At 44.2% G+C, this 13,613-nt stretch overlaps 1 protein-coding gene across 2 annotated transcripts in view; it reads left to right on the top strand.

The window, feature by feature from the left end:
• Nucleotides 1-12,294: 12,294 nt before the first annotated feature.
• The window catches only part of Hace1 (HECT domain and ankyrin repeat containing E3 ubiquitin protein ligase 1), a 112,808-nt gene continuing 111,489 nt past the window's right edge, over nucleotides 12,295-13,613 (top strand). The window contains exon 1 of one of the 2 annotated variants that reach the window (XM_085691084.2): nucleotides 12,295-12,602. In XM_085691084.2, coding sequence (XP_085547210.2) covers nucleotides 12,527-12,602 — 76 coding nt within the window. In that variant the 5' untranslated portion in view covers nucleotides 12,295-12,526. The remainder of the gene's footprint in view (nucleotides 12,603-13,613) is intronic. The other variant, XM_085691078.2, reaches the window with a different exon arrangement.

Raw genomic sequence — 13,613 nt, 5'->3', positions numbered from 1 at the left:
TACCCTTGTATCAGTGGGTGATCGCATCCCTCTCAGTCCTTATTTCCTTTTTCATTTTCTTCATCCTTCTGCTCCTCATTTGGACCTTGGGGGGCTCAGTCCGGTGCTCCAATGTGGGTCTCCGTCTGTATCGCCATCTATCGTCGGATGAACGTTCTCTCTGGTCTTGCCTTCTTTGCTCACGTTCTCTTTACTTCTGCTTCTCCTTTGGACCTAGAAAGTTAAGTCCAGTGTTCCAATGTGGGTCTCTGTCTCTATCTCCATCCATCGCCAGATGAAGGTTCTATGGTGATAAGCAAAATATTCATCAGTGTGGTTATGGGCCTAGGCCGTTTTAGGCACCCTCTCTTCTGTCCAGAGAACAATCTGGGGATCTCTCCTTGGACCTGGGATCCCATTTATAATCAAGTCTCCTGTAAACCCTAAAATGACTCTCTTAGTTGAAATATATTCTTCCCTGATCCCCTATCCATCCTTCCTCCCTCCTCCCCATCCCAGTCCCCCGAGCTTTCCCCATTCCTCCCTTACTCCCTTCTCTCTAACCCTCTCCCCTTCCAACAACCCTCCCATCCCCCACCCCCCACCCGAGGTTACCTGGGACTCTTGTCTATTTCCAATCTCCAGGCGGATAGTTACATGATTTTCATCAGGTTCACCTTCTTATTTAGCTTCTCTAGGATCACGAATAATAGACTCAAAGACCTTTAATTATGGTTAGAATCTACATATGAGTGAATACAAACTATATTCCTCTTTTTGGGTCTGGCTTACCTCACTCAGTAAAGCGTTTTCTATTTCCATCCATTTGCATGCAAAATTCAAGATGTCATTGTTTTTTACCGCTGAGTAGAACTCTAATGTGTATATGTTCCACACCTTCTTTAACCATTCTTCTATTGAGGGGCACCTAGGTTGTTTCCAGGTTCTGGCTATTACAAATAGTGCTGCTATGAACATAGTTGAACAACTGCTTTTGTAGTATGTTAGGGCATCTCTTGGGTATATTCCCAAGAGTGGAATTGCTGGGTCCTGAGGGAGGCTGACTCCCAGTTTCCTGAGAAACCGCCACACTGATTTCCACAGTGGCTGCACAAGTTTGCATTCCCACCAACAATGGATGAGTGTTCCCCTCACCCCACATCCTCTCCAGCATAGGCTATCATTGGTGTTTTTGTGTTTGGCTATTCTGACAGGTGTAAGATGATATCTCAAAGTTGTTTTGATTTGCATTTCCCTGATCGTTAAGGATGTTGAGCATGACCTTAAGTGTCTTTTGGCCATTCGAAGTTCATCTGTTGTGAATTCTCTGTTCAGATCAGTACCCCCATTTTTTAAATTGGGTTAATTAGAGTTTTAGTGTCTAGTTTCTTGAGTTCTTTGTATATTTTGGAGATCAGACCTTTGTCTGATGAGGGGTTGGTGAAGATCTTCTCCCAGTCGGAAGGTAGCCTTTTTGTCTTACTGACAGTGTCCTTTGCTTTACAGAAGCTTCTCAGTTTCAGGAGGTCTCATTTATTCATTGTTTCTCTTATTGTCTGCGCTCCTGGGGTTCTGCTTAGGAAGTGGTCTCCTGTGCCTATATCTTGTAGACTATTTCCCACTTTCTCTTCTATCAGGTTCAAAGTGGTCGGATTAATGTTGATGTCTTTAATCCATTTGGACCTGAGTTTTGTGCATGGTGATAGATATGGATCTATTTTCATTCTTCTACAGGTTGACATCCAGTTATGCCAGCACCATTTGTTAAAGATGTTTTCCTTCTTCCATTGTATACTTTTAGCTCCCTTGTCAAATATCAGGTGTTCATAGGTTTGTGGGTTAATACCCGGGTCTTCGATTCGATTCCATAGGTCGACTTCTCTGTTGTTATGCCAATACCAAGCTGTTTTCAATACTGTTGCTCTGCAATAGAGTTTGAAGTCAGGGATGGTAATGCCTCCAGAAGTTCCTTTATTGTATAAGATTGTTTTGGCTATCCTGGGTTTTTTTGTTTTTCCATAGAAACTTGATTATTGTTCTCTCAAGGTCTGTGAAGAAGTTTGATCGGATTTTGATGGGAATTGCATGGAATCTATAGATTGCTTTTGGTAGAATTGCCATTTTTACTATGTTGATTCTCCCAATCCAAGAGTAGGGGAGGTCTTTCCATTTTCTGGTGTCCTCCTCAATTTCTTTCTTCAAGGACTTAAAGTTCTTGTCAAATAGGTCTTTCACTTCCTTGGTTAGAGTTACCCCAAGATATTTTATGCTATTTGTGGCTATCATGAAAGGTGATGTTTCTCTGATTTCCCTCTCTGCTTCTTTATCCTTTGTGTATAGGAGGGCAACCGATTTTTTTGAGTTGATCTTGTATCCTGCCACATTACTAAAGGTGTTTATCAACTGTAGGATTTCTTTGGTAGAGTTTTTGGGGTCGCTTATGTACACTATCATATCGTCTGCAAATAACGAAAGTTTAACTTAATCCTTTCCAATTCGAATCCCCTTGATCCCCTTATGTTGTCTTATTGCTATTGCTAGAACTTCAAGTACTATATTGAAGAGGTATGGAGAGAGTAGACAGCCTTGTCGTGTTCCTGATTTTAGTGGAATGGCTTTGAGTTTCTCTCCGTTCAATTTGATGTTAGTTGTCGGCTTACTATATATTGCTTTTATTATATTTAGGTATGATCCTCGTATACCCAATCTCTCCAACACCTTTATCATAAATGGGTGTTGAATTTTGTCAAATGCTTTTTCAGCATCCAATAAAATGATCATATGTTTTTTTTTCTTTCAGTTTTTTTATATGATGGATTACATTGATAGATTTGCGTATGTTGATCCAGCCCTGCATCTCTGGGATGAAGCCCACTTGATCCTAATGGATAATTTTTCTAATGTATTCTTGAATTCGGTTTGCCATGATTTTGTTGAGAATTTTAGCGTCAGTGTTCATGAGTGAGATTGGTCTGTAATTCTCTTTCTTGGTTGTGTCTTTGTGTGGTTTTGGTATCAGGGTAACTGTAGCTTCATAAAAAGAGTTTGGCAATGATTCTTCTGTTTCTATATTGTGAAATACATTAAGGAGTATAGGTATTAGCTCTTCCTGGAAGTTCTGGTAGAATTCTGCATTGAAACCATCTGGTCCTGGGCTTTTTTTGGTCGGGAGGCTTTTGATAATAGCTTCTAATTCTTCGTGACTAACAGGTCTATTTAGATTGTTCACCTGGTCTTGATTTAACTTTGGTAAATGGTATTTATCTAAAAACCAATCCATTTCTTGTACATTTTCCAACTTTGTGGCATATAAACTTTCGTAGTAAGATCTAATGATTCTCTAAATTTCCTCTGTGTCTGTTGTTATGCCCCCCTTTTCATTTCTGATCTTATTAATTTGAGTGTTCTCTCTCTGCCGTTTGATTAGTTTGGCTAGGGGTTTGTCAATCTTGTTGATTTTCTCCAAGAACCAACTTTTTGTTTCGTTGATTTTTTGGATTGTTTTCTGTGTTTCTATTTTGTTGATTTCAGCCCTCAATTTGATTATTTTCAATCTTCTACTCCTCCTGGGAGAGTCTGCTTCTTTTTTTTCTAGAGCTTTTAGGTGTGATGTTAAGTCTCCAATATGTGCTTTCTCCGTTTTCTTTAATTGGGCACTTAGTGCTATGAACTTTCCTCTTAGCACTGCTTTCATTGTGTCCCATAGATTTGACTATGTTGTGTCTTTATTTTCATTAAATTCAAGGAAGACTTTAATTTCTTTCTTTATTTCTTCCTTGACCCAGGGATGATCCAGTAGTTGACTGTTCAAATTCCACGCGTTTGTAGGCTTTCTGGTGTTCGAATTGTTATTGAATTCTAATTTTATTCCGTGGTGATCCGACAAGACACAGGTGATTACTAATATTTTTTTGTATCTGTGGAAGTTTGCTTTGTTACCGAGTATGTGGTCAATTTTTGAGAAGGTTCCATGAGCTGCAGAGAAGAAGGTATATTCTTTCCTTTTTGGGTGGAATGTTGTATAGATATCTGTTAAGTCCATTTGATTCATTACCTCTAGTAATTCTCTTATTTCTCTGTTGAGTTTCTGTTTGATTGACCTGTCCATTGGTGAGAGAGGTGTGTTGAAGTCTCCTAGTATTAGTGTGTGTGGTTTGATGACTGCCTTGAGTTCTAAAAGTTTTTCTTTTACATAAGTGGGTGCTTTTATATTAGGGGCATAGATATTCAGGATTGAGACTTCCTCCTGATGAATTGTTCCTGTTATGAGTATGAAATGTCCATCTCCATCTCTTCTGATTGATTTTAGTTTGAAGTCAATTTTTTTAGATATTAGAATGGCCACACCCACTTGTTTCTTAGGTCTGTTTGCTTGGAAAACCTTTTCCCAACCCTTTACTCTGAGTAGATGTCTATCTTTGTGGTTGAGGTGTGTTTCTTGTAAACAGCAGAATTTTGGATCCTGTTTTCGTATCCAATTTCTTAGTCTGTGCCTTTTTATAGGTGAGTTGAGTCCATTAATATTAAGTGATATTAATGACCAGTGGTTGTTGACTCTGGTTATTATTTTTTTTTGTGTGTGTGTAGTAGAGTTTGTGTGTTTCTCTTCTTTGAGTTGTGGTTGTGTATGGTCGCTAGATGTCTGAGTTATTGTAGGCAGTGTTGGCAATGTTGGATTCCTTGGGTTGCGATTTTCCTTCTATTACTTTCTGTAAGGCTGGATTTGTGGCTACGAATTGTTTAAATTTATTTTTATCCTAGAATATTTTGTTTTCTCCGTTGATAGTGAACGATAGCTTGGCTGGGTATAGTAGTCTGGGTTTGCATCCATGGTCTCTTAGTTTCTGCAGTACCTCTATCCAGGATCTTCTGGCTTTCATAGTTTCCATAGAGAAGTCTAGTGTAAGCCTGATAGTCTTAACTTTATAAGTCACTTGACCTTTTTTCTTTTCAGCTCTTAATATTCTTTCTTTAATATATATGTTTTGTGTTTTGATTATTATATGGCGAGGGGACTTTTTTTTTGATCCAGTCTATTCGGTGTTCTGTATGCTTCTTGAACCTTCATAGGAATATCGTTCTTTAGATTGGGAAAGTTTTCTTCTATAATTTTGTTAAATATATTTTCTGGGCCTTTGATCTGCAGTTCTTCTCCTTCTTCAATCCCTATTATTCTTAGATTTGGTTTTTTTATTGTGTCCCAGATTTCCTGAATGTTTTGTGAAGAGAATTTGTTGGATTTGCCGTTTTCTTTTACCAGAGCATTTATTTTCTCTATGGTATCTTCAGAATCTGAGATTCGTTCTTCTATCTCTTGTATTCTATTGGTTATGCTTGATTCTGTAGTCTCTGTTCGTTTACCTAGGTTTTCCATATCTAGCCGGCCCTCGGTTTGTGTTTTCTTCATTGCCTCCATTTCAGTTTTCAATTCTTGGACTGTTTCCTTTACCTGTTTGATTGTTTTTTCTTGGTTTCTCAGGGTATCATTCACGGATTTACTTATTTCTTCCAACTTTTTGTTATATTTCTCATCCATTTCTATACTCATTTCTTCAAACTTTTTGTTATACTTCTCATCCAATTCCTTAAGGGAGTTATTCATATCCTGTTTATGGGACTCTATTACTTTCATAATGGCACTTTTTCCCACTTCTTCTGGGTTAGAGTGTTGAAGTCCTTCTATTGTAGGGTCGTTTGGATCTGGTGTTTTCATGTTGTTTTTCAGATTGTTGGAGGAGGTCTTGCCTTGGCGTCTGCCCATCTCCTCATTCAAATGCTCTCTATTGGAACTTCTGGTAGCGGGTCAGGTTCCCTTGTTGAGCAGAGAATTCACTGATAGAATGCCTACCTTTCCTCAGGCAGGCTATTGAAGCACAGGCACTTCCTCTTTCTGGGATGCCCCTACAGAGCAGGCCCAGCGTGCAAGGCAGCTGAGCTGGGGAAATTTTATGGCCCCAGTGGGAAGGGAGAAATATAGGAATTTGTATCTGGATGGAAGCTGGGATGGCAGGCGGGAGAGCTTAGCAGGGTGGAGCCAGCAGTGCAGGGTGACCTGGGAGTCTATGGGGTCGGGGAAAGTCCTAGCTCCTCCTCGCAGGGCTCCTGCTGGGGGCCCGAAGCAAACTCATGTCCCACGCTACCGTCTCGCCAGCAAGAACCACGCGGAACACTAGGATCCTTCTGCAGGAATGGCTTTAATCCTCTTGGAAGAGCCTCTTTTCTGGTAAGTGAAAAACGTTTGTGCAGGGTTTTAGCTGTAACATGAAAATTATTATGAACGGTTTTAGCGGTCTGCAACGGGGAGGCAAGAGCTACCGCAGCAAGATGCGTAGCACGATCAGCCAGGTCATTGCCCAAACTTATTGGGCCTGGAAGCCCCGAATGTGCTCTTATGTGTGTGATAAAAAATGGAGCTCTTTTATTTAGTAAGCAATCCTGTATCCTCTGGAAAAGAGCTGCCATTGTACTAGTAGGTTTTATAATTTTAGCGGCCTCTAATAATTTAACAGCGTTAACCATATAGGCAGAATCAGAAACAATATTAAGGGGACAAGGAAATCTTTGAAGAACCTCTAAAACCATCATATATTTCATCATCTGGGGCGAGGTGGCAGAAAAGTTCTTTGTATATATTTTAGAGCCTACAACATAAGCTCCCATATCATTCTTGGAGCCATCTGTATAAACCGTCATCCCGTCTTTTAGCGGGGCAGAAGACGTAACTCCGGGAAACATAATGGGATGACATGCAGCGAACTGCAGCAGAGGGTGTTTAGGATAATGATTATCAATTTTCCCTGAAAAGGTGGTAACCAAAATGGCCCAATCGTCAGAGGTGGCGGCCAAGGTTTGTACCTGAGAGGAGGTATAGGGAATTATCATAACCTCTGGATGCTTGTCAAAATGACTAACAGACATTTTAAGGCCTTTAAGATCAATTTGAGCTATAGTGGCGGGATATCAATCAATACTTTTGTTAGGAGAAGCATGTGGATGGATCCATAGTAACGGTCCATCCTGCCATAACATAGCGGTGGGTAGCTTTCTTGTTTTAAACATATATAGAGCAAATGGTTGAGTTTTATCAATATGGCACAGCTGTGCCTCCTTAATGGATTTCTCCATTAGTAACAAGGCTGCTTTTGCTGCCGGCGTCAAGGCCCGAGGGGAGGTAATATGAGTATCCCCTTTCAAGATATCAAACAATGGCTTTAAATCAGCGGAGGGGATTTTTAAGAATGGTCGCAGCCAATTAATATCTCCTAACAACTTTTGGAAATCATTTAACGTTTGCAAATCATCCCTATAAATCTTTATTTTTTGAGGCAGAATCTTTTCAGGAAGAATAACAGAACCTAAAAATTGGCCAGTATCTGCAATCTGGACCTTCTCAGTGGCTATTTGAAGACCCCATAGCTGTAAGCTTTTAACAAGCAGCGGGTAGGCTTCCTTTAGGACCTGTAAGTCCTCATGACATATAAGTATATCATCCGTGTAATGAACCATGAGCAAACATGGAAACCGTTCACGAAGCGGTTTAAGAGCCTCCTGCATAAACATCTGACAAATAGTTGGACTGAGGCATATACCCTGAGGTAGGGTTTTCCATTGAAAACGTTTATCAGGCTCTATATGGTTAATTGAAGGAACAGTAAAAGCAAAGCGAGGCCTATCAGCAGGATGCAATGGAATAGAAAAAAAAACAATCCTTAATATCTATTATTACCAGACTCCAATTTTTGGGCAAAGCTGAAAGCACCGGGAGTCCTCGCTGCATAGGCCCAAAGAGGTGCATTTGTTCATTAACGGCTCTCAAATCATGTAGCAAGCGCCATCTTCCGGATTTCTTTCTAATGACAAAAATGGGTGTATTCCACGGAGAGGTGGATGGTTTTATGTGTCCCAGAGCCAACTGCTCATTAATTAGCTGATTTACTGTTTCCAGTTTTTTAGAAGTAAGTGGCCACTGGGGAACCCATACGGGGGTCTCTGTTTTTTACGGTATGGGCCGTGCTGCCCCAGTGGCGCCTAGGAAAAACCCAGGCCCTGTTTGTTGATATTAGGTTTAGGATTTATTGGCTCCTGTATTCCCTGCTGGGAGCGACCCAAGCCCTTTCCTGGCCTATGACCCATTTTGATCATTATATCTTGGGCCTGAGATGAATATGCATTAGATAAGGTCAATCCCATGTCCTGCATCATGTCTCTTCCCCATAAGTTGACCGGCAGGGGGAGGACATATGGTGTAAAATATCCTGACTGCCCTTCATCTGTTTTTCAGGTTAATCTGGTGGAGCTAATGGTGGGGTTTGCACTGTAGCCCAAGCCCTGTAGGGCATGAGACGACTCAGTAACTGGCCAGGACTGTGGCCACCAGCGCGATGAGATAATACTTTTGTCCGCGCCGGTGTCCAAAATGCCTTCGAAGCATTTATCATTGACCCAAAGGGGCAGTTTGGGTCGATCTTGAAGGCTAATAACCAAGTAGACTGAATCCTGTCCTGTTGACCCCATTAATTTATTCTCCGGCCTCTGGTGGATGTCTGCCGGGAGAAGCAGTAATTGAGCTATCCTGTCTCCTTTACTGATGGAAAAAACTCCACTAGGGCAAGATCATAGGGCTTGTATCTCAGCAGTGTGCTGACTATCAACGAGACCTGGGTGGACGATTAATCCCTGTAGGGTAAGCGAGCCATGTCCTAAAAGCAGGCCCACGCTTCCAGGGGGTAGGGGCTCAGGCAGCTGCACAGGGACGGGCTGTACCCCCATTTGAGGCATCAATAAGAAGTCGGTGGAGGCACACAAGTCTATTCTTGTTTTGCTTCCGAGGGTCCCTCGGTCGTTGCCCTGACGAACTTGTTTTTATATTTTTGGGGGCCCTGGGACCGAGGGCCCCTCATCCCGTTTTTTGGATTACCAGTCTGTGGGTTTTCTAATGGTGGGAGGATCTTACCATGGGCGTCCCTAACGGAGCGGCAGAGCTCCGCCCTATGATAACCTTTACCACAGCATGAGCAAAGCGTAGGGGGCGCTCTCTCCTTTTCTGATGACCTACAGTCCCTTTTTAAGTGTCCTGGCTTCCTGCATTTAAAGCAAACTCTTGTGTCTGGCCCTTTAAAAGGGCGTTGTTGTGACCGCAAGATGGCTGCAGCCAAACCTGCATTTGTCAGGGGTCCTCCTAGTTCTCTACAGACCCTGAGCCAGTCCTGTAGCCCTTTATTTTTCCTAGGGGCTATGGCGGCACGGCATTTCTGCGTGGCTTGCTCAAAGACGAGCTGCTCAATTAGGGACATGGCCGTATCAGTATTGCCAAAAATGCGTCCTGCTGCCTCAGTCATTCTTGCCACGAAATCTGAAAAAGGCTCCTGAGTCCCTTGTATAATCTTGGTGAGCGGAGTGCTCCCTTCTCCCTTTTTTGACAAGGCTTTCCATGCTCTTACAGCTGTATTGGCTATCTGGCGGTAGGCGCCGGAAGGGTAGTTTGTCTGGGCAGCGGCATAGTGCCCTCGCCCAGTCAGGAGGTCAAATGTCCATTGCTGTTGTTCTGGAGTTAAGGCCTGAGCGTTAGCTCTGGCTTGTTCCTGGGCTGCCTCGTGCCATAGCGCTTTCCATTCCAAATATTGACCCATGCTGATGAGCGATGCTTTTGTAACTGCTTCCCAGTCCGCTGGAGTCATGGCAGACGAGGCCAATCTGTCCAACTGGGCTAAGGTAAAATTAGCAGTCACTCCATACTTTTTGACTGACTCTGCTAACTCTTTGATTTGGTTGTACTCCATAGGCACATGTACTCGCCCGTTTTCCCCTTCATAAACGGGGAAGGCCAAGTGTAGCTTTCTCTTGACCTTGTCAGGGATAAATGAAAAGGTCTTTGGCCCAAGGCGTTCCTCATAAAGAGGCGCCAAAGGGGCAATTGGGGGAGGGCGTAGCCTATAAGGAGGCGGATGGGCCATTTGGGATGACCTCATGGCCCTGCCGCTGGCTAATTCTACCTCCTCCTCTGTATCCAGTTCTCCTACCTCTTCTCCTGAGCCAGAATTTTCGTGCTCACTTTCATGGTCACTTTCAAGGTCACTTTCAATTTGCAAACTACTGTTCTTTCCTTTTTTTCTTATTATTGATATCAGAAAGCTTTTGGCCTTGTGGGCCAATGTTCTCCCCCATTTTTATTTTCTTAGAATCATTGGGGGATCCTCTTTCCTTATTTTTTTTTCTCATGCGTGCGTCTAACTTTCCATTGCATTTAGTTTCTGATATTCTGTCCTGGATTTCCTCCGCCTTTGTAACAACTGCTTGGCAAGATTCATCTTTTAAGCAATTTTTGGCGGAAAATAAGAGAATTGCTAAGATAAGTGTCAAGGCCTGTATGAAACCTTCCCAATGCGGAGACAAGTCAAGCTCAAAACCGAAAAATCCAGGAGCAGACATTACCTCTCTGATTATGCAGACCCACAGTTCTGAATCCTTCCTGAATCCAAGGTGAATCCAAGAGATCCCCGTAGGTGCGGTGGTCAGGATTCCTCGGTGTCCCGAGGGATTCGGCACCAGTTGTCCCACGCTACCGTCTCGCCAGCAAGAACCACGCGGAACACTAGGATCCTTCTGCAGGAATGGCTTTAATCCTCTTGGGAGAGCGAGCATCAGCCAACATGGCCGGGGACCCAGATATGATGGAACCCATCCCTTACATAGGAAACAGACCCTGCTTCGGACATGTCACTCTTGGATTGGTCCGCTGCTCCCAGTCCCAGGTGATGCCTCGGAAATAGGCGGGGACACAGAAATGGAAAGTTACCAACACATGTGCGTTCACCTGGCGGTGAAGCCGGATGTCAGCGCCATCTTGATGATGGAGAATGTGGCTGCGGCCTTCTACAAACTCACCCCTCCGATGGCCCTCTGGATGGAAGCTGGGATGGCTCCACTTTGAATTTTTTTTATTAATTTTATTGTATGTGTGAGTGTTCGGCCTACTTGTAAGTGTACAATATGCAGGCAACACCTTCAGAGGCCAGAAGAGATCATGTGATTCCCTGGAACTAGACTAAGGACAGTAGGCATTGGAAAAGAAACCTGCTCTTAATTGCTAAGCCATCTCTTTAGCCCCTTAAACTATTTTTAAAAAGTTTTATTTCTGGTTAAGAAATCTGAGTGGGGGCGTGGGCATCCAAGTATGCCAGATTTCCAGGTACTGGATCAGAAGGAGCTTTTGAGGTGCCAGGAGTGAGTGCTGGGAACCATACACTGGAATTTTAGTACATGCTCTTAACCACTGACCTATCTTTTTGATCTCCAAACCTCTTTTTTTATGCCCTGGCCTGCATGTATGTCTCTGCACCCTGCGCATGCAGTGCCTGAGGAGGAGGAGGCCATAACAGAGCATCAGATCCCCTGGAACTGGATTTCCTGGATGACTCTGGGGCCGTATGGGAAGCAAATTTGGTTCTCTGGAAGAGTAGCCTCTGCCTTTAGCTGCAGAGTCATTTTTCCATTTTAAAGCCATCTTTAAATTATTTTTAAATATTTTTAATCTTTAATTATTTTTAAAGTGTTTTTTTTTTTTTTTTTTTTTTTTTTTTTTTTTTTTTTTTATTGAGGTTTTGTGTCTGCCAGGCCTGGTGGTGAGCACCTGGGGTCCTAGCGCCTGGCAGGTGGAGGCAGGAATGTTGCCGTTTCAGCTATGTACCAAGATCAAAGCTAACCTGGGTTACATGTGATGGGCTCAAAAACACTTACCGCTTCCATCTCAAAACATCGCGTAGTTCAGGTTAGCCTCACACTTAGGATCCTTCTGCTTCTGCTTCCCGAGTGCTGGAATTGCCAGTGTGTGTTACCATGCCCCGCTTGAACATTTCTATGATTTGGTATACTCATGAAGTCAAAGTCTTTGTAGCTCCCATTGGGCCTGTCATAGGAACTGAGACTGTATTTTACCAAATAAACTTTTTTTTTTCCTTTTTGCCTTTCACATCTTCTGCAGAGTTTGAAGTTGGCGTCACGTCCTGTGCTAAGCAAAGGGATCTACAAGGCATAGGATAGTGCCATGTCTCTGTTCTCAGAAATGTACTCAGCAAGCAAAGCAAATAAGGTACTCATCTAATCTGCTTTATTAGGGTGTGTTAGAACTGAGACAGAAAGGTCTTGTACAACTTTGCATGAGAAAACCCGGGAAGTCTTTCTATGTTCTGCAGTAGTCTGATCTTCCAGATCGCGGATCAGCGACCTTAGAGGCGGGGCTACACCGGGGTGTGTGGCTAGCCCGCCCGGAACTACAGTTCCCAGAAGGCCTCGCGAGCCCAGGAGGGAAGCGGGGCCGCGGAAGGAAAGCCGCGAGCGAGCGGAGGCGGCGACCGCTGCCCACCCCCGTCGCGGTCTGGCTGGCTGCCGTCGGTGCGGCGGACCGACTCGGCGTAGCACCCTAGCGTTCCCGAGCGCCGGCTGCCGCGAGCTCGCGCCTTCGCCCACGGGCCCGGCCAGGGTCTGGATGTAGGGCGCGGGGCGCGGAGGCCGCGGGCGCGGCGGGGGCTTCGCGGAGGCCGCGCCGAGGATGGAGAGAGCGATGGAGCAGCTCAACCGACTGACGCGCTCGCTGCGGCGCGCGCGCACCGTGGAGCTGCCGGAGGGTGAGAAGCCCCGAGGACGCGCTCTGCACTTACCAACGCTGGCGGCGGTGGGCGGCCGCGGGCGCGCGGGGGCGTGGGCGGGGCGCGGCGGCTCGCTGAAGTTGGGTCCCACTCCACCCGCGCCGGGAAAGGGTGCGGTGGCGCGCCTCGGGCGGGCGCGGCTGGGGACGCGCCCGCGTTTCCTTAAGCTGCTGATGAGATAGGCGGACTAGTAATTTTTTTTTTCTTTTTTTTTTAAATACCGGGAACCGCTCTGTTTTGGCACTAGATAAAGGCTGTCAGACACCAGCCAGGTATTTCCGAAGCACTGTTGGTGGAGTAGGCATTCCTTCGGTAGGCACGCCTGCCTTCATCATTTAGTCATGGAGACGTGTTGAGTGGGCTGCGTGAGAACTGGGGTGAATTCATACAGCGGAATAAAAGAACTGTTCCGGACTTTAGCTTTGGAAAACTCCCAATAAAAGAAGTTGGGGTTGGGTGGAGCGGGGAGGGGGGGGGTTGATGCCTTATGAAGTCAGACTTTTAAGGGCAGTGGGAGATGTTTGTAGCCCAGGGTGACTACAAACTTGGGAGCTTGCTGCCTCAGCCTTCAAGTATTGGGATTCCTTCCGTTCCCTGCTTAGTTTGTTTTATTCCATTTCCCCTAAAACTTAGTTTCAGTTAGCTACGGAGAGTGAAAGAAATGTGGAGTTGGCGAATTTGGGGATAATTTTCTTGAAAAGTTTATTCACTGTGATTCTGAGTAGAGAAAGTTCTTGGCAACTCTTTCTCAAAAGTAATTTTGTATTTGTTACTTTACTAGAATGAAGCATTGATTTAGAATAGTCCTAGTTTTAGTAAGTAAACTTCAGCTTCAACTTTTTCTTTTCACTGAGGGCTACCCTCACTTATTTTCTAATGTCATGCTGTTGATGGCAGCTAATGAAGGCTGTGTGTGTGTGCTATTTATTGACATTGCTATTTGTATTGCTAACTTGCATCCAGTATTTTGCGTACAGAAAGCTCTGATAA

This window comes from Myodes glareolus, chromosome 1, assembly GCF_982192425.1.
Source record: "Myodes glareolus chromosome 1, mMyoGla1.1, whole genome shotgun sequence".
NCBI lineage: Eukaryota > Metazoa > Chordata > Mammalia > Rodentia > Cricetidae > Myodes > Myodes glareolus.
Note: the sequence above shows the minus strand (reverse complement) of the source record. Positions and strands in the feature narration are given on the sequence as shown.